Here is a 22,253-nt window from a genome sequence, read left to right as displayed (position 1 = left end):
TTCAATAATCTGTAGCCATACAGATACTCAACTACATTAGAAGAAGCAAAGCTACACAGAAACTACTTTTAGTCACTTATATCGGAAATAGCCAGAGTTTGTATACTGAGTTGAGACAGTGTCTTGGTGGAACTGTGCTTCATCTCTCAACCTTCTGTGGACGTAACATACATGTTCATGCAATACATGGTCTGGATGGTGTAGGATGTGGATTGTTTGGGACATATGCCATGTTGTGATCTTTATTTCATCAGATGCTACGCTGCTTTACAATGGAAAAGGCAATTGCAGATAGTTATGAGAACCCTAGTGACAGATCTTGTTCCACTGCATTTACAAATATTAAAAATAATTCCAGCACATTTCTTACAAAAAAGGCAATTTAATTAATTTATACATCAAACAACAACAAATATAAATATATATATATATATATATATGCATATATATTACATTTAGATATACAATTTAGTTATACAAGTAACAAAGCAAAGGTTTTCGTTCTGCTTTCACTATATTTCCCAATAATATTTCCCTGAAGAGATCTGATTTAGAAACTGCTAAATAAATATCCATGTGAACGCAAAAGTGACTAAAAACAAAAGCATGATTTAAAAATTGTGGAGTGAATGATTTGTTATTTAACATGAACTGTTAAATCAAAACAAAATTTTATTATAAAATAAATTAAAAATCCAATAATGTAGGTCACAACGTCTTTTTGAATGAAGCAGAGAAGTCCCTTTTCATACATGGGTTGTAGGCAATGCCTTTTTATTCCCGCAAGATGGACTGGAGTGTGTCAACTGCCTCTACCGTTACAGACAGCTTACCGATAACTTCTCCATCAGTCTGTGAGCTGTAAACTGGAATAGAAAAAAATCAGGACAAACTCCTACTAAATGTAACTTGTAAGGTATCATATAACGTTGACAAAGAAGCATATATATATTACACACTTTAAAAAAAAAGAAGTGCTTCAATTATCTATCTATTGCTTAAAGTCACCTCATGCAAAGGTGACTGAATCTGCTTTTAGTAGAAACATATGAGAGGTTCTGTAGAACATGGTTCTTTAATTCAGGATCTTCTGTGCCTGACAAAGAGTGGTAGTTGCTGCCTGATAAATAGATATGTGCATGATCGAAAAATTTGTTTCGTTTCGGATCGATTCTGAGTTTTTCAAATTTCGTTTCGGATCTATTCGAATAACTTTGAATGAATTTGTTTTGGATTCATTCGGATTCGAAAAAATTTGGCTGGATTCGGTTCGGAAATTCGGTATGTGTGCTGTGTATTAGACTAGTATTATGTACTGTATATTAGGTGTAACCCATAGCAGAGTGATATAACCTAATATACTGTACAATACTAGTGTAATCCATGGCCATCCGAATTTACCGAATAAATCCGAACTAATTCGGATTTATTCTGTAAATTCGGCAGTATTTTAATTCGGATCGATCCGAATTTCCGAATCGATCCAAAACGAATTGCACATAAATCCTTTTTGAGATTACCTGCTGTATCTGACACACATAAGGTAAACTACCCAAACACCTCACATGCAAGAAAATAATGTCATCAGTAAAGTGCCACAGCATTAGTTATCACCATCCAATGCCACATTGTAACTTATAATATACTTCATTATAGGATGGTCACTATTTGAACCTAGCTCTTCCTTTGTCACATATTATATTGATACATGAGACTCACTGTCAATGCTTCTGTTGATGATATCTTTGCCCGTCTCTAAGATCTCTTTGAGGCTGATGTTAGCAAAGCCGACATCTTCACACTCTAGGTCTTGTTCGTCCTCTGGTGGATCACTCACCACTGTAAATTTCACACTGATGTAGAAAAAGGAAAGTCAGAATCATCCTATGGTCACATAATTCAAATTAATGTAATCTGTGCCCCACTTAACCAGGGGAAAACGAGCACTATCAATTCAGGATGAAGTTTTAGCCCTTTATAAACTCACTAAAGGGACATAAAGCTTCAGTAAGAAAACAGATCAGAGCATTTACTTATGGCATTATTATCTGCCTATATCTATGTATTTACCCCTGCAAAGTGGTTACGTACATAGTTAAAGTGAGCTCTGGAGCTTTAATACACTGCCGATCCAGATGCGTAAATAAAAGTACAAAAATAAAATGATCAAATACATTGCTTGAAAGTAACTGTGTTTAACCCCATGCACAGTAAATACATCTGCTGAGCCAATGATGCGAGATATATGTGAGTAGTCACCAATCATCAACTAGGTTTCACTAGTGCACTGCTGATCTGGAGCATATTTTAATTGCAGGGGTTATAAGCAATTAACAACGCACTAATAAAAAATTACAGCATTTTCTTGTGTGCACTTTTATATTCCTTTCATTTAGAAACTAAAGATATTTCTTCTTTGCCTACTTTATTTTTTTTAAGGAATATTAAAATGACTGTATTTTGTTTTGTGGTAAACTGCTGCGAGTTTAGAATTAAAGGTAAAGCTTCTATACTTTGCTGTGGGGTGTCAAATGATTGGATTATCTCAAACACTGAATGTACATGAAAGGTCTAGATATGAATACCTGTGTGTACCAGTAGCCATTTTAGCACCCAGATCCTCTAACCACTCGTTTCTGATCCTATTGGCAATAAAAGTTCTTTCCCTTTCCCCTACATAAAATGTTTTTTTCTTCTTGTGCTTTGACAAAATGATTAATAAGGAATCTGTCCCGCAAACCCTTCTATGACCTGACTTTGGATCACAACTAACCACAGTAAAACGCTGCTTCCGCTGTAAAATGTGGAAAACACACACCCTTGGTAGCTTATGAAATTTAAGAAGGGCTTTTAAGACCTAGTAAGATGTATGTGTTCTTTAAGCTGTATTTCAACATAGAGTCGCTGCGGCCAAGTTTTATTCCCCTTTTAAAAAATTTAATTGCAGGGAAAAGCAAAAGATGCTTTGAATTAGTGGCTTGTGTAGCAGTCAAAACCCATTATGGGCTGGCACTGAAATCAGAATGGTGCCGTTTTATTTTATCCATGTTTGATCTGCCCTTATAGATATATAGGTTATAGTTTTCAATAAGATATACAGGAAATTAGAAATCACTGAGTGAATACATTTACAATTATCAACAAAGGATGTTTTCCCTTTTGTTTACATTTCAAATAAATGATTTGTCTACAGAATACCTGAATATGCTAAGCAATCCTTGTCCCTTCCTTTTCAAAGCCATTTCAGTTCTGTTGTTGTCGTTCAAAAAACAACAAAGGACATGAAAGTGCAAAAATGATAATGTCCCAATGTGTTAGAACATTTTATTGTTGCCTGCATATAACTAACCTGTGCAAAGCGATTAAACACATAGCTTAAGGCAGCTCCCGAGCAGCAATGTACTACTAGGATCTAGCTTAACACATCTGGTGGGCCAATGACAAAATACCTATACGTGTAGCCTTAGGAGCAGCAATGTACTACTGGGAGCTAGCTGGTGACTGCAAATATATATCTCTTGTCATTGGCTCATCAGTTGTGCTCAGCTACGTCCCAGTAGTGTATTGCTACTCTGGAGCTGACTTTGACTACGTTTTTAATCCCTTTTGCAGGGGTTAAACACATAGTTATATGCAAGCAACAGTGAAATAATAAAATGCTCTTATTCTTTTTGCACATTTATGTCCCTTTAAGATTTTTAATATGTCAGATTCCTGGGTATGTTTTTCTATCTTTAAAGTCATTTTATACTTTGTATGCTTTATATTTAGTTGTCATACTTTTGTTGTATGTTTGTTGGCTTTCCTGGAGGTGTAACATAAGGGACATTACACATGCTAAGAACGTCACAGTTTTCTCTGTTTTATGCACTTCTGTATTTGCCTCAGTGTATACAACTAAAGGCATTTATCATAGAATTGTTATCATGTCTTTTAGACCTTCAATAAAGATACATTAAAGGGACACTAACCCACATTTGTTATTTCATGATTCAGATAGAGCATGCAATTTTAAGCAACTTTCTAATTTACTCCTATTATCATTTTTTCTTTGTTCTCATGTTATCTTGATTTGAAAAAGCAGTAATAAAAGGTTCAGCACCTCGGTAGCGCTTGCTGATTGGTTTGCTACATTTAGCCACAAATCAGCAAGTGCTACCCAGGTGCTGAACAAAAAAATGGTCCGGCTCTAAAGCTTTCAGTACTGCTTTTTCAAATAAAGATAGCATGAGAACAAAGAAAAATTGATAATAGTAGTAAATTAGAAAGGTGCTTAAAATCTCATGCTCTATCTGAATCATGAAAGAAAAAAATTTGGGTTTTGTGTCCCTTTAACTGGTATATTTAAAGGGACATACGATCCAACATTTTTCTTTAATGATTCAGATAGAACATGCACTTTTAAAAAAACTTTCTAATGTACTTCTATTATCAAACTTTCTTTGTTTTCTTGTTATCCTTTGTTGAAAAGCAGGGGCACTTCAGTTCTGGCTTGCATCGTCGGCAATAATTAGAGTCAAACAAATCTACTCTAGATTAAATTGTTTATGGCCCTCTGTAAATTATTATGGTTTATGTATTACTGGACCAGGATCATACCACCTCAAAACCCTCTCTTAGAACCGAAGTTGGACATCCCAGTTTTATTGTGAATATCTTCAGCATACCAGATCCATATACCAAATGTTGTTTCAATGTTCTTCCCTTTTAAAGGGATATGAAACCCAACATTTTTATTTCTTGATTCAGATAGAGAACACAATTTTAATCAACATTTCAATTTTATTACAAGACCAGAGACTCCTATTTTTGCATTAGTCTTTCTTTACTACTCAATGCAGCCTTTTAAAGTACAATAACATTAAGATAAATAACATAAAACATAATAAGAAGCTAACAGAAGCTTTTTATAATGAGAGAAAAAACAGCCAATCAGCACAGAGAACAGGTTATAAATAAAGTACACAGTAAACACTCTTCCTCTTTCTTTTGCTGCTCAAAACAGATAAGTTGTGTTTATATACATGTTCATTGACCTTGTATATTTTGCTTATTTACATACATACTTATTTTTAAAATTTTGTAGCCTTAAATAAAGTGACATTGTAAAACCCTTTTTCTGAACGTTTTACCTACCATTTACTATCTCTTCACAATGTCGTTTTTCATTTCATTTTTTTCTATGTCTCTCTCTACAAATAGGCTAATTTGGCATTGCGCTTTTCTATAGTCACATAGTCCGGTTTTTATTTTACCTATCCCCTTGTGTTTGTGTGACTTTTGTCTCCTCTCCCTTCCTGCTCCTGTCTCGGCAGCTCCGACGCCATTTTGTGGGCCGTTCCTCTCCCTCCCGCCCGCCCATCCATGCTGACGTGTTATTTACCTCAGTCAGCCTGACACAGCTGCCTTGGTGGTCGAGTTGTAACATTGTTTAGCCGTTACACTCGACATTTTCTGCACTCAACAATAAATTCCCCCTTTTACAGGCTTGTATTGCCATCTACTGGCTTTCATTATATACATCTTTACCAACTTTTATTTACTTCAGGGAATTGCTCAATTTTGAAATAACTTTTTACCTCATAATAATTTAAGTTTAAGCCAATATTGTTACTGATCATAATACTTTTTTCTGAAAAAATATTTATACTGAAAAAATATTTATATTCTATTCATCTATAATAATTTATATATATTTTATTAAGGGAGCTAATTTAATTATTTTTTACTTACTTTTATTTTGGTTCAGACATATTTAATCCCAAAAAATATAATGTCTGAATTGCAAGCAGACTCACCTCCCTTAACATTACAAACTGTACAAAAGATGATAGACTCTTCCATGAATAGTTTGTTTGATAAAATGTCCTCATTGATGGGAGGAAAACAGAAAAAGATTTCTTTAAAAAGAAAAAACCCATCAATTGCCTATAAAGCAAGCAAAAAACTTATTGAAAAATCTCGACAGCTTTTAGCTGACCCTATTGTTCCTCACAGCAAAGGAAGGAAAACCGCTGTTAATAGAACCCTACACCCCGAGGGTAACCAAACGGGGGATACTTACATATGCAAAAAATTAAAATATAATAATAAAGAAGTTTCAGATAATCCATCTTCAGAATCAGAAAATTCAGATGGTGATGAATACACAGATATAAATTCTGATAATTTTAATGATTCGGATAACTCCGACGGCCCCCCAGCGGCCAAGAAACAGAAAAAGAAACTTAAAAAATTTTATGATGTTAGTGAGGACGAGGAAGATTTTGTTGATTGCCTGGGTAACCCCAGATTCAAACCAGATGAATTACACCATCCCCGGTCAGCCGAGTGGTGTCCCCCTATAGACTTAGCCAAATTTATTGATTATCAATTACGTAAGCCCCTGAAGAAACAAACCCGTAACAAGATGAAGGCCGAATGCCCTCGCCCCCTCTTACCTAAAAATGCATCTATCACCCCAGAAGTTGACCCCAAGATTTTAAAATTTATCGGCTCCCCTGGATATAAATTGAAAAAAGGGGTGGACAGATCCTGGAAAATTTGCCAGGACAAACTTCTGGACTCTGTTGGCCCTCTGACTAAATTATTTGAACTGTCCGAACAAGGAATAGCTGAGAATTGTCCTTTGGATCCTTTCGTAGTCAGGGAATGGGTCCAAAGACTGCTTTGCTTTATCGGAAATACCAATTGTGCCATGTCTGGGGAAAGACGTCGGAACATCCTAAGAAAAATAGACCCCAAAATTTCGGATTTTTCCTCAAGCAATATTGCTTCCGACAAAAAGGGTCTTTTATTCGGTGATTTATACCTTAAAGATCTTAACCAATACGTAAACACTTTTTCCAATTTGAATAAAGTAAAAACATCAGTGAAGAAAATTTTCTACCCCCAAAATTTCTCCGACAGGGCCGGGAGAGGCAGAGGCCGCTTTCCCGGCCGTCAATCCTATTTATCAAGGTCTCACTACTTTCCCCATCAAAACCAATTCCACCAACAATACCAGTCTCAATACCAAAGAGGTTACTCAGAGCCATCTACCTCCTCTTTTTTCCCGTCAAGAGGTCGCCCTTGGACCCAGAGAGGTTTCAGGACCAGAGCCAGAGCTAGACAAGCTCCTGGTAAGTTCTTTATCTCCTCCTCTTCCTTTTTTCCCAGAAAAAATTGGTGGCAGACTCGCCCTGTTTGCCCAAAATTGGGCTTCAATTACTTCAGATCCTTGGGTCTTACAAACAGTTTCAGGCATTCTTATAGAATTTATATCTCCCCCAATCCAAGGCTCTCTTCCTCATCCCATTCACTTTTCTCGAGAAGACGCTCTTTTGGTCAAAATGGAAATCTCAACCCTTTTTTCCAAAAAAGCGATTCTTCCAGTTTTCCAACCCCAAGACTTTTACCTGAGCAATTTGTTTCTAGTAAAAAAGAAAAACAATCAGTTCAGGCCAGTCATAAATCTGAAGACTCTAAATACTTACGTTGTATACCACCATTTCAAAATGGAAGGAATACACTTACTAAGAGAGTGTTTAAGAGAAAACGACTGGTTGGTTCGCCTGGACCTCACAGACGCCTACCTAACTGTTCCAATTGCTCAAGAACATTGGAAATATCTGACATTCCGCTGGGAAGACCAATTTTGGAACTTTACTTGTCTTCCTTTCGGCCTGTCCTCCGCCCCTTGGATTTTCACCAAGTTACTCAAACCTGTAGTGGCCTGGTTGAGACTCCGAGGTATTCGTCTAATAATTTACTTAGACGACATTTTATTGATGGACCAAGACTTTCATTCCCTTCAGAATCATTTAACCTCTACAATTTCCTTACTAGAATCCTTAGGCTTCATAGTGAACAAACAGAAGTCGGTTCTTTACCCTACAAAATCCTTAATTTTCTTAGGATTTCAGATCGACACTATACTTTCCTCTCTCAGTTTTCCATCAGACAAAGTGAAGAACATCAAAAAAGAAATTTCAAGAACCCTATCAAAAGATTCAGTCCCCATCAGAACTATAGCCAGAATAGTAGGTTTACTATCATCCTCTATTCAGGCTGTTTTTCCTGCCCCCTTACACTACCGAGAACTTCAAAGATTGAAAATTCTTCATTTGAGGAAAGGGTTTTCCTATTCTCATTTGATTCCTTTGTCTACAGAAGCCAAAGAAGAACTTTCTTGGTGGCTTTCTCATTTGGAAGCCTGGAATGGACGAGCCATTTTTGGCAGAACTCCAGATTTTGTAATAGAATCAGACGCCAGTCTTTCAGGCTGGGGTGCGCGTTGTGGTCCTTCCATCACGGGTGGCAAATGGACATTGGAGGAGAAACGTTTCCATATCAATTGTTTGGAATTATTGGCTGGCTCGTTTGCAGTCAAAAGTTTTGCCAAATTTTCTTCTCCAGTTTCTATTCTCCTACGGATGGACAATATTTCAGCGGTGCAGTATCTCAATCGTTTGGGAGGCACCAAATCGAGAGATTTGTCCAACATAACCAAAGAGTTCATTCATCTTTGTTTAGACAGGAATATTTCCATCAGAGCGGAATATATTCCAGGACAATCGAACACAGCTGCAGACTGGGGATCTCGTTATTTAACAGATTCCAGCGATTGGAGATTAGACAGGAAAGTTTTTCTATCCCTTCAATCTCTCAGAGGTCCCTTTTGCTTGGACCTTTTTGCGTCCAGGACCAATTTCCAGATTTCTCCATATTTCAGCTGGCGCCCGGATCCAGAAGCTGCGGCCATAGATGCTTTCCTTCATCCATGGCCTCCCCAGAAAGCTTATGCTTTTCCTCCCTTTTCAATGATCCCGAGGACAATTTCAATGGTTCGCAGGGATCTCCTTTGCCTGACAATAGTGACTCCATTTTGGCCAACCCAATCATGGTACCCCTCCCTTCTGGAGATGACCATCAATCTTCCAATTCTTTTTCCCCCGCTTCCTCACCTGTTAGTCAACCCAGAGGGCAATTATCACAGTCTAATTCTCCAAGGGTCTCTTCTCCTGATAGCTTGGACAATATCAGGGGACCCTGGTCTCTCCGAGGACTTTCGGAGGGAGCTAAGTCCCTCATTCAAGATTCCTGGGCCCCAGGTACCCGCAAATGTTATTTTGCCGCATGGTCAAAGTGGTCTGGCTGGTGCCTGCGCAGGGACTTGGATCCCGTTTCTTCTGATTTAAATGACATTATTAATTACCTTTCACACCTTTTTGAATCAGGTCTGGCTTACAGAACCATTAATGTTCATAGGTCAGCCATTTCGGCTAGACATAATTTAATTAATAACCTCCCTGTCGGCAAACATCCCTTAGTTTGTAGAATTCTTAAAGCCATTAGATTAAAACGTCCTCCTGTTCCCAAACACCAATTTTTCTGGGATGTAGACCTAATTTTCTCCCTTTTCAAATCTTGGCCTGAAAATAATTCATTATCTCTCAAACAACTTTCTGCTAAACTTGCTACTCTTCTTTGTCTAATTTCTTTCAGAAGGGTATCCGATGTGAAAGCTTTAGATTGGAATTCTAAACGTTTCTCTCCTGAAGGAGTTACTTTCTATCTTTCTCGAAGAACTAAAACTCTGTCTACATCTATTTTCTACCCTTATCTTCCTTCTGAACCTTCTCTATGTGTGGTTGAATGCCTAAAATCATATGAATCTAGAACATTATCTTTTAGGAAACCTGACCTTAGCCAACTTTTAATCTCTTTTGTTCCTCCTCACGCTCCCATCACTTCTACTTCTATTGCCAGGTGGGTTAAATGGGTCATGAAAGAGGCCGGTATTAACATTTCTTTTACTGCTCATTCTGTCAGAGGCTCTGCGGCTTCAAAAGCCTTTTTAAAAGCGGCTCCTCTTCAACAAATTTTACTTGCAGCAGACTGGTCTTCTGATTCTATTTTTAAACAATTTTATTTCAGACCCATTCAACATGCCTCTCTTAATTTATTTTCTTAATTTATTTTCTTAATATGCTTTAAACTTGCAAAAATAGGAGTCTCTGGTCTTGTAATAAAATTCCGATTATCCTAATATCTTGAAGGTATAATCTAGATTTTATTAAAGACACAGAGACGAGTATTTTCCCTCCTCAGAAATAATTATGTTTTTTCTCCCACCCTATTTTATTACGATATGTTATTAATATTTTTTGTCTTTAACAGTATCCATGTAATTTCAATCCATGTTCACCGTATGGATCATTCCCTACAACTCGGAAGTGTCATCCTTCAACAACTGAATTCTGGACATCCTTTTGGTCTTCGATCAAGTTCTACTGTTCATGGAACTCATTTCATCAATTCTACAGGAAAATGACTTTTGTTATACTTTGTTGTTTTGGACTTTTTGGTTTCTTCATGATGCTTAATATTCTTTTCTTTTTGAGCATCGACTAGAAAGAGGAAGAGTGTTTACTGTGTACTTTATTTATAACCTGTTCTCTGTGCTGATTGGCTGTTTTTTCTCTCATTATAAAAAGCTTCTGTTAGCTTCTTATTATGTTTTATGTTATTTATCTTAATGTTATTGTACTTTAAAAGGCTGCATTGAGTAGTAAAGAAAGACTAATGCAAAAATACTCGTCTCTGTGTCTTTAATAAAATCTAGATTATACCTTCAAGATATTAGGATAATCGGAATTTACTTCTATTATTTAATTTGCTTCACTCTCTTGCTATCCTTTGTTGAAGAAATAGTAATGAAGATGGGTGAGCCAATCACGAGGCATATATGTGCAGCCACCAATCAGCAGCTACTGAGCCTATTTAGATATACTTTTCAACAAAGGATATCAAGAGAATGAAGCAAATGAGATAATAAAAGTAAATTGGCAAGTTGTTTAAAATTGCATACTCTTTCTAAATCACAAAATAAAAAAAATTGGTTTCATGTCACTTTAAGATATCTGTTCCCATCCAGAATACAAGGCAATAGTTCTAATATATTCATTCCCCTTCTTAATTTTTCAGATTAAATACATAAATATTGTTTTTGGCTTTTAGACCACACACTGTTTCAAAAGCCTATACCAAATTGGTTTCCATTTCAAATTTAGCATGACTCAATAACCATTTACTTACAATGAAGTTTCCCACTGGCGTTTTTTTTTAGCATCTTTGCTTTATTACTAATGTTGTGGTTCTTCATGAGCTACGGCAATTATAACATGAGAAGTCAAGTCTATATAAGCCTCATTTGAGTTTGATAGCCCTATGATGAACCCAATCAGTTTTTATTTCTGCTAGCACTCCGAATAGAAGGCGACTATTCAAACTGAAAAATACATTCAGTAAAGGTTCTGAAAGATCAGACACGAGTAACTAAAAAGCTACGATACTGGCTTTACAATTATAATATAAAGTAGCTTATAAACATTGTAAAGAGAAGGTACCTTCAGACACGAGTAACTAAAAAGCTACGATACTGGCTTTACAATTATAATATAAAGTAGCTTATAAACATTGTAAAGAGAAGGTACCTTCAGACACGAGTAACCAAAAAGCTACGATACTGGCTTTACAATTAGAATATAAAGTAGCTTATAAACATTGTAAAGAGAAGGTACCTTCAGACACGAGTAACCAAAAAGCTACGATACTGGCTTTACAATTAGAATATAAAGTAGCTTATAAACATTGTAAAGAGAAGGTACCTTCAGACACGAGTAACCAAAAAGCTACGATACTGGCTTTACAATTAGAATATAAAGTAGCTTATAAACATTGTAAAGAGAAGGTACCTTCAGACACGAGTAACCAAAAAGCTACGATACTGGCTTTACAATTAGAATATAAAGTAGCTTATAAAGATTGTAAAGAGAAGGTACCTTCAGACACGAGTAACCAAAAAGCTACGATACTGGCTTTACAATTAGAATATAAAGTAGCTTATAAACATTGTAAAGAGAAGGTACCTTCAGACACGAGTAACCAAAAAGCTACGATACTGGCTTTACAATTAGAATATAAAGTAGCTTATAAACATTGTAAAGAGAAGGTACCTTCAGACACGAGTAACTAAAAAGCTACGATACTGGCTTTACAATTAGAATATAAAGTAGCTTATAAAAATTGTAAAGAGAAGGTACCTTCAGACACGAGTAACCAAAAAGCTACGATACTGGCTTTACAATTAGAATATAAAGTAGCTTATAAAGATTGTAAAGAGAAGGTACCTTCAGACACGAGTAACCAAAAAGCTACGATACTGGCTTTACAATTAGAATATAAAGTAGCTTATAAACATTGTAAAGAGAAGGTACCTTCAGACACGAGTAACCAAAAAGCTACGATACTGGCTTTACAATTAGAATATAAAGTAGCTTATAAACATTGTAAAGAGAAGGTACCTTCAGACACGAGTAACTAAAAAGCTACGATACTGGCTTTACAATTAGAATATAAAGTAGCTTATAAACATTGTAAAGAGAAGGTACCTTCAGACACGAGTAACTAAAAAGCTACGATACTGGCTTTACAATTAGAATATAAAGTAGCTTATAAACATTGTAAAGAGAAGGTACCTTCAGACACGAGTAACTAAAAAGCTACGATACTGGCTTTACAATTAGAATATAAAGTAGCTTATAAACATTGTAAAGAGAAGGTACCTTCAGACACGAGTAACTAAAAAGCTACGATACTGGCTTTACAATTAGAATATAAAGTAGCTTATAAACATTGTAAAGAGAAGGTACCTTCAGACACGAGTAACCAAAAAGCTACGATACTGGCTTTACAATTAGAATATAAAGTAGCTTATAAACATTGTAAAGAGAAGGTACCTTCAGACACGAGTAACTAAAAAGCTACGATACTGGCTTTACAATTAGAATATAAAGTAGCTTATAAACATTGTAAAGAGAAGGTACCTTCAGACACGAGTAACCAAAAAGCTACGATACTGGCTTTACAATTAGAATATAAAGTAGCTTATAAACATTGTAAAGAGAAGGTACCTTCAGACACGAGTAACCAAAAAGCTACGATACTGGATTTACAATTAGAATATAAAGTAGCTTATAAACATTGTAAAGAGAAGGTACCTTCAGACACGAGTAACTAAAAAGCTACGATACTGGCTTTACAATTAGAATATAAAGTAGCTTATAAACATTGTAAAGAGAAGGTACCTTCAGACACAAGTAACTAAAAAGCTACGATACTGGCTTTACAATTAGAATATAAAGTAGCTTATAAACATTGTAAAGAGAAGGTACCTTCAGACACGAGTAACTAAAAAGCTACGATACTGGCTTTACAATTAGAATATAAAGTAGCTTATAAACGTAATGAGAAGGTACCTTCAGACACGAGTAACCAAAAAGCTACGATACTGGCTTTACAATTAGAATATAAAGTAGCTTATAAACGTAATGAGAAGGTACCTTCAGACACGAGTAACTAAAAAGCTACGATACTGGCTTTACAATTAGAATATAAAGTAGCTTATAAACATTGTAAAGAGAAGGTACCTTCAGACACGAGTAACTAAAAAGCTACGATACTGGCTTTACAATTAGAATATAAAGTAGCTTATAAACATTGTAAAGAGAAGGTACCTTCAGACACGAGTAACCAAAAAGCTATGATACTGGCTTTACAATTAGAATATAAAGTAGCTTATAAACATTGTAAAGATAAGGTACCTTCAGACACGAGTAACCAAAAAGCTACGATACTGGCTTTACAATTAGAATATAAAGTAGCTTATAAACATTGTAAAGAGAAGGTACCTTCAGACACGAGTAACCAAAAAACTATGATACTGGCTTTACAATTAGAATATAAAGTAGCTTATAAACATTGTAAAGAGAAGGTACCTTCAGACACGAGTAACCAAAAAGCTACGATACTGGCTTTACAATTAGAATATAAAGTAGCTTATAAACATTGTAAAGAGAAGGTACCTTCAGACACGAGTAACTAAAAAGCTACGATACTGGCTTTACAATTAGAATATAAAGTAGCTTATAAACATTGTAAAGAGAAGGTACCTTCAGACACGAGTAACCAAAAAGCTACGATACTGGCTTTACAATTAGAATATAAAGTAGCTTATACAGGGAGTCCAGAATTTAGCTTATAAACATTGTAAAGAGAAGGTACCTTCAGACACGAGTAACCAAAAAGCTACGATACTGGCTTTACAATTAGAATATAAAGTAGCTTATAAACATTGTAAAGAGAAGGTACCTTCAGACACGAGTAACCAAAAAGCTACGATACTGGATTTACAATTAGAATATAAAGTAGCTTATAAACATTGTAAAGAGAAGGTACCTTCAGACACGAGTAACTAAAAAGCTACGATACTGGCTTTACAATTAGAATATAAAGTAGCTTATAAACATTGTAAAGAGAAGGTACCTTCAGACACAAGTAACTAAAAAGCTACGATACTGGCTTTACAATTAGAATATAAAGTAGCTTATAAACATTGTAAAGAGAAGGTACCTTCAGACACGAGTAACTAAAAAGCTACGATACTGGCTTTACAATTAGAATATAAAGTAGCTTATAAACGTAATGAGAAGGTACCTTCAGACACGAGTAACCAAAAAGCTACGATACTGGCTTTACAATTAGAATATAAAGTAGCTTATAAACGTAATGAGAAGGTGCCTTCAGACACGAGTAACCAAAAAGCTACGATACTGGCTTTACAATTAGAATATAAAGTAGCTTATAAACATTGTAAAGAGAAGGTACCTTCAGACACAAGTAACTAAAAAGCTACGATACTGGCTTTACAATTAGAATATAAAGTAGCTTATAAACATTGTAAAGAGAAGGTACCTTCAGACACGAGTAACCAAAAAGCTATGATACTGGCTTTACAATTAGAATATAAAGTAGCTTATAAACATTGTAAAGATAAGGTACCTTCAGACACGAGTAACCAAAAAGCTACGATACTGGCTTTACAATTAGAATATAAAGTAGCTTATAAACATTGTAAAGAGAAGGTACCTTCAGACACGAGTAACCAAAATACTATGATACTGGCTTTACAATTAGAATATAAAGTAGCTTCTAAACATTGTAAAGAGAAGGTACCTTCAGACACGAGTAACCAAAAAGCTACGATACTGTCTTTACAATTAGAATATAAAGTAGCTTATAAACATTGTAAAGAGAAGGTACCTTCAGACACGAGTAACTAAAAAGCTACGATACTGGCTTTACAATTAGAATATAAAGTAGCTTATAAACATTGTAAAGAGAAGGTACCTTCAGACACGAGTAACCAAAAAGCTACGATACTGGCTTTACAATTAGAATATAAAGTAGCTTATACAGGGAGTCCAGAATTATTAGGCAAGTTGTATTTTTGAGGATTCATTTTATTATTGAACAACAACCATGTTCTCAATGAACCCAAAAAACTCATTAATATCAAAGCTGAATAGTTTTGGAAGTAGTTTTTAGTTTGTTTTTAGTTATAGCTATTTTAGGGGGATATCTGTGTGTGCAGGTGACTATTAATGTGCATAATTATTAGGCAACTTAACAAAAAACAAATATATACCCATTTCAATTATTTATTTTTACCAGTGAAACCAATATAACATCTCAACATTCAAAAACAAAACAAAAACAAATCAGTGACCAATATAGCAACCTTTCTTTGCAAGGACACTCAAAAGCCTGCCATCCATGGATTCTGTCAGTGTTTTGATCTGTTCACCATCAACATTGCGTGCAGCAGCAACCACAGCCTCCCAGACACTGTTCAGAGAGGTGTACTGTTTTCCCTCCTTGTAAATCTCACATTTGATGATGGACCACAGGTTCTCAATGGGGTTCAGATCAGGTGAACAAGGAGGCCATGTCATTAGATTTTCTTCCTTTATACCCTTTCTTGCCAGCCACGCTGTGGAGTACTTGGACGTGTGTGATGGAGCATTGTCCTGCATGAAAAACAGAATTTATGTTTACCTGATAAATTACTTTCTCCAACGGTGTGTCCGGTCCACGGCGTCATCCTTACTTGTGGGATATTCTCTTCCCCAACAGGAAATGGCAAAGAGCCCAGCAAAGCTGGTCACATGATCCCTCCTAGGCTCCGCCTACCCCAGTCATTCGACCGACGTTAAGGAGGAATATTTGCATAGGAGAAACCATATGGTACCGTGGTGACTGTAGTTAAAGAAAATAAATTATCAGACCTGATTAAAAAAACCAGGGCGGGCCGTGGACCGGACACACCGTTGGAGAAAGTAATTTATCAGGTAAACATAAATTCTGTTTTCTCCAACATAGGTGTGTCCGGTCCACGGCGTCATCCTTACTTGTGGGAACCAATACCAAAGCTTTAGGACACGGATGAAGGGAGGGAGCAAATCAGGTCACCTAAATGGAAGGCACCACGGCTTGCAAAACCTTTCTCCCAAAAATAGCCTCAGAAGAAGCAAAAGTATCAAACTTGTAAAATTTGGTAAAAGTGTGCAGTGAAGACCAAGTCGCTGCCCTACATATCTGATCAACAGAAGCCTCGTTCTTGAAGGCCCATGTGGAAGCCACAGCCCTAGTGGAATGAGCCGTGATTCTTTCGGGAGGCTGCCGTCCGGCAGTCTCGTAAGCCAATCTGATGATGCTTTTAATCCAAAAAGAGAGAGAGGTAGAAGTTGCTTTTTGACCTCTCCTTTTACCGGAATAAACAACAAACAAGGAAGATGTTTGTCTAAAATCCTTTGTAGCATCTAAATAGAATTTTAGAGCGCGAACAACATCCAAATTGTGCAACAAACGTTCCTTCTTTGAAACTGGTTTCGGACACAGAGAAGGTACGATAATCTCCTGGTTAATGTTTTTGTTAGAAACAACTTTTGGAAGAAAACCAGGTTTAGTACGTAAAACCACCTTATCTGCATGGAACACCAGATAAGGAGGAGAACACTGCAGAGCAGATAATTCTGAAACTCTTCTAGCAGAAGAAATTGCAACTAAAAACAAAACTTTCCAAGATAATAACTTAATATCAACGGAATGTAAGGGTTCAAACGGAACCCCCTGAAGAACTGAAAGAACTAAGTTGAGACTCAAAGGAGGAGTCAAAGGTTTGTAAACAGGCTTAATTCTAACCAGAGCCTGAACAAAGGCTTGAACATCTGGCACAGCTGCCAGCTTTTTGTGAAGTAACACAGACAAGGCAGAAATCTGTCCCTTCAGGGAACTAGCAGATAATCCTTTTTCCAATCCTTCTTGAAGGAAGGATAGAATCTTAGGAATCTTAACCTTGTCCCAAGGGAATCCTTTAGATTCACACCAACAGATATATTTTTTCCAAATTTTGTGGTAAATCTTTCTAGTTACAGGCTTTCTGGCCTGAACAAGAGTATCGATAACAGAATCTGAGAACCCTCGCTTCGATAAGATCAAGCGTTCAATCTCCAAGCAGTCAGCTGGAGTGAAACCAGATTCGGATGTTCGAACGGACCCTGAACAAGAAGGTCTCGTCTCAAAGGTAGCTTCCAAGGTGGAGCCGATGACATATTCACCAGATCTGCATACCAAGTCCTGCGTGGCCACGCAGGAGCTATCAAGATCACCGACGCCCTCTCCTGATTGATCCTGGCTACCAGCCTGGGGATGAGAGGAAACGGCGGGAACACATAAGCTAGTTTGAAGGTCCAAGGTGCTACTAGTGCATCCACTAGAGCCGCCTTGGGATCCCTGGATCTGGACCCGTAGCAAGGAACTTTGAAGTTCTGACGAGAGGCCATCAGATCCATGTCTGGAATGCCCCACAGCTGAGTGACTTGGGCAAAGATTTCCGGATGGAGTTCCCACTCCCCCGGATGCAATGTCTGACGACTCAGAAAATCCGCTTCCCAATTTTCCACTCCTGGGATGTGGATAGCAGACAGGTGGCAGGAGTGAGACTCCGCCCATAGAATGATTTTGGTCACTTCTTCCATCGCTAGGGAACTCCTTGTTCCCCCCTGATGGTTGATGTACGCAACAGTTGTCATGTTGTCTGATTGAAACCGTATGAACTTGGCCCTCGCTAGCTGAGGCCAAGCCTTGAGAGCATTGAATATCGCTCTCAGTTCCAGAATATTTATCGGTAGAAGAGATTCTTCCCGAGACCAAAGACCCTGAGCTTTCAGGGATCCCCAGACCGCGCCCCAGCCCATCAGACTGGCGTCGGTCGTGACGATGACCCACTCCGGTCTGCGGAATGTCATCCCTTGTGACAGGTTGTCCAGGGACAGCCACCAACGGAGTGAGTCTCTGGTCCTCTGATTTACTTGTATCTTCGGAGACAAGTCTGTATAGTCCCCATTCCACTGACTGAGCATGCACAGTTGTAATGGTCTTAGATGAATGCGCGCAAAAGGAACTATGTCCATTGCCGCTACCATCAAACCGATCACTTCCATGCACTGCGCTATGGAAGGAAGAGGAACGGAATGAAGTATCCGACAAGAGTCTAGAAGTTTTGTTTTTCTGGCCTCTGTCAGAAAAATCCTCATTTCTAAGGAGTCTATTATTGTTCCCAAGAAGGGAACCCTTGTTGACGGAGATAGAGAACTCTTTTCCACGTTCACTTTCCATCCGTGAGATCTGAGAAAGGCCAGGACAATGTCCGTGTGAGCCTTTGCTTGAGGAAGGGACGACGCTTGAATCAGAATGTCGTCCAAGTAAGGTACTACAGCAATGCCCCTTGGTCTTAGCACAGCTAGAAGGGACCCTAGTACCTTTGTGAAAATCCTTGGAGCAGTGGCTAATCCGAAAGGAAGCGCCACGAACTGGTAATGCTTGTCCAGGAATGCGAACCTTAGGAACCGATGATGTTCCTTGTGGATAGGAATATGTAGATACGCATCCTTTAAATCCACTGTGGTCATGAATTGACCTTCCTGGATGGAAGGAAGAATAGTTCGAATGGTTTCCATCTTGAACGATGGAACCTTGAGAAACTTGTTTAAGATCTTGAGATCCAAGATTGGTCTGAACGTTCCCTCTTTTTTGGGAACTATGAACAGATTGGAGTAGAACCCCATCCCTTGTTCTCTTAATGGAACAGGATGAATCACTCCCATTTTTAACAGGTCTTCTACACAATGTAAGAATGCCTGTCTTTTTATGTGGTCTGAAGACAACTGAGACCTGTGGAACCTCCCCCTTGGGGGAAGCCCCTTGAATTCCAGAAGATAACCTTGGGAGACTATTTCTAGCGCCCAAGGATCCAGAACATCTCTTGCCCAAGCCCGAGCGAAGAGAGAGAGTCTGCCCCCCACCAGATCCGGTCCCGGATCGGGGGCCAACATTTCATGTTGTCTTGGTAGCAGTGGCAGGTTTCTTGGCCTGCTTTCCCTTGTTCCAGCCTTGCATTGGTCTCCAAGCTGGCTTGGCTTGAGAAGTATTACCCTCTTGCTTAGAGGACGTAGCACTTTGGGCTGGTCCGTTTCTACGAAAGGGACGAAAATTAGGTTTATTTTTGGCCTTGAAAGGCCGATCCTGAGGCAGGGCATGGCCCTTACCCCCAGTGATATCAGAGATAATCTCTTTCAAGTCAGGGCCAAACAGCGTTTTCCCCTTGAAAGGAATGTTAAGTAGCTTGTTCTTGGAAGACGCATCAGCTGACCAAGATTTCAACCAAAGCGCTCTGCGCGCCACAATAGCAAACCCAGAATTCTTAGCCGCTAACCTAGCCAATTGCAAAGTGGCGTCTAGGGTGAAAGAATTAGCCAATTTGAGAGCATTGATTCTGTCCATAATCTCCTCATAAGGAGGAGAATCACTATCGACCGCCTTTATCAGCTCATCGAACCAGAAACATGCGGCTGTAGCTACAGGGACAATGCATGAAATTGGTTGTAGAAGGTAACCCTGCTGAACAAACATCTTTTTAAGTAAACCTTCTAATTTTTTATCCATAGGATCTTTGAAAGCACAACTATCCTCTATGGGTATAGTGGTGCGTTTGTTTAAAGTGGAAACCGCTCCCTCGACCTTGGGGACTGTCTGCCATAAGTCCTTTCTGGGGTCGACCATAGGAAACAATTTTTTAAATATGGGGGGAGGGACGAAAGGAATACCGGGCCTTTCCCATTCTTTATTAACAATGTCCGCCACCCGCTTGGGTATAGGAAAAGCTTCTGGGAGCCCCGGGACCTCTAGGAACTTGTCCATTTTACATAGTTTCTCTGGGATGACCAACTTGTCACAATCATCCAGAGTGGATAATACCTCCTTAAGCAGAATGCGGAGATGTTCCAACTTAAATTTAAACGAAATCACATCAGGTTCAGCTTGTTGAGAAATGTTCCCTGAATCAGTAATTTCTCCCTCAGACAAAACCTCCCTGGCCCCATCAGACTGGGTTAGGGGCCCTTCAGAACCATTATTATCAGCGTCGTCATGCTCTTCAGTATCTAAAACAGAGCAGTCGCGCTTACGCTGATAAGTGTTCATTTTGGCTAAAATGTTTTTGACAGAATTATCCATTACAGCCGTTAATTGTTGCATAGTAAGGAGTATTGGCGCGCTAGATGTACTAGGGGCCTCCTGAGTGGGCAAGACTCGTGTAGACGAAGGAGGGAATGATGCAGTACCATGCTTACTCCCCTCACTTGAGGAATCATCTTGGGCATCATTGTCATTGTCACATAAATCACATTTATTTAAATGAATGGGAATTCTGGCTTCCCCACATTCAGAACACAGTCTATCTGGTAGTTCAGACATGTTAAACAGGCATAAACTTGATAACAAAGTACAAAAAACGTTTTAAAATAAAACCGTTACTGTCACTTTAAATTTTAAACTGAACACACTTTATTACTGCAATTGCGAAAAAACATGAAGGAATTGTTCAAAATTCACCACAGTGTCTTAAAGCCTTAAAAGTATTGCACACCAAATTTGGAAGCTTTAACCCTTAAAATAACGGAACCGGAGCCGTTTTTAACTTTAACCCCTTTACAGTCCCTGGTATCTGCTTTGCTGAGACCCAACCAAGCCCAAAGGGGAATACGATACCAAATGACGCCTTCAGAAAGTCTTTTCTAAGTATCAGAGCTCCTCTCACATGCGACTGCATGTCATGCCTCTCAAAAACAAGTGCGCAACACCGGCGCGAAAATGAGGCTCTGCCTATGATTTGGGAAAGCCCCTAAAGAATAAGGTGTCTAAAACAGTGCCTGCCGATATTATTATATCAAAATACCCAGAATAAATGATTCCTCAAGGCTAAATATGTGTTAATAATGAATCGATTTAGCCCAGAAAAAGTCTACAGTCTTAATAAGCCCTTGTGAAGCCCTTATTTACGATCTTAATAAACATGGCTTACCGGATCCCATAGGGAAAATGACAGCTTCCAGCATTACATCGTCTTGTTAGAATGTGTCATACCTCAAGCAGCAAGAGACTGCTCACTGTTCCCCCAACTGAAGTTAATTGCTCTCAACAGTCCTGTGTGGAACAGCCATGGATTTTAGTGACGGTTGCTAAAATCATTTTCCTCATACAAACAGAAATCTTCATCTCTTTTCTGTTTCTGAGTAAATAGTACATACCAGCACTATTTCAAAATAACAAACTCTTGATTGAATAATAAAAACTACAGTTAAACACTAAAAAACTCTAAGCCATCTCCGTGGAGATGTTGCCTGTACAACGGCAAAGAGAATGACTGGGGTAGGCGGAGCCTAGGAGGGATCATGTGACCAGCTTTGCTGGGCTCTTTGCCATTTCCTGTTGGGGAAGAGAATATCCCACAAGTAAGGATGACGCCGTGGACCGGACACACCTATGTTGGAGAAATCATGTTTTTCTTGAAGGATGCAGACTTCTTCCTGTACCACTGCTTGAAGAAGGTGTCTTCCAGAAACTGGCAGTAGGACTGGGAGTTGAGCTTGACTCCATCCTCAACCCGAAAAGGCCCCACAAGCTCATCTTTGATGATACCAGCCCAAACCAGTACTCCACCTCCACCTTGCTGGCGTCTGAGTCGGACTGGAGCTCTCTGCCCTTTACCAATCCAGCCACGGGCCCATCCATCTGGCCCATCAAGACTCACTCTCATTTCATCAGTCCATAAAACCTTAGAAAAATCAGTCTTGAGATATTTCTTGGCCCAGTCTTGACGTTTCAGCTTTTGTGTCTTGTTCAGTGGTGGTCGTCTTTCAGCCTTTCTTACCTTGGCCATGTCTCTGAGTATTACACACCTTGTGCTTTTGGGCACTCCAGTGATGTTGCAGCTCTGAAATATGGCCAAACTGGTGGCAAGTGGCATCTTG

General features: G+C 38.3%; 1 protein-coding gene across 1 annotated transcript in view; it reads right to left on the bottom strand.

The window, feature by feature from the left end:
• Positions 1-362: 362 nt before the first annotated feature.
• RPGRIP1L (RPGRIP1 like) overlaps positions 363-22,253 on the bottom strand; it is a 440,055-nt gene continuing 418,164 nt past the window's right edge. Inside the window, exons 28-29 of the mRNA XM_053715755.1 lie at positions 1,720-1,853; positions 363-866 (exon numbers count right to left, since the gene is read on the bottom strand). Of these exons, the coding sequence (XP_053571730.1) occupies positions 775-866; positions 1,720-1,853 (226 nt within the window). The 3' untranslated portion in view covers positions 363-774. The remainder of the gene's footprint in view (positions 867-1,719; positions 1,854-22,253) is intronic.

The sequence above is a fragment of the Bombina bombina genome, chromosome 1 (genome assembly GCF_027579735.1).
Source record: "Bombina bombina isolate aBomBom1 chromosome 1, aBomBom1.pri, whole genome shotgun sequence".
NCBI classification, from domain to species: Eukaryota; Metazoa; Chordata; class Amphibia; order Anura; family Bombinatoridae; genus Bombina; species Bombina bombina.
Note: the sequence above shows the minus strand (reverse complement) of the source record. Positions and strands in the feature narration are given on the sequence as shown.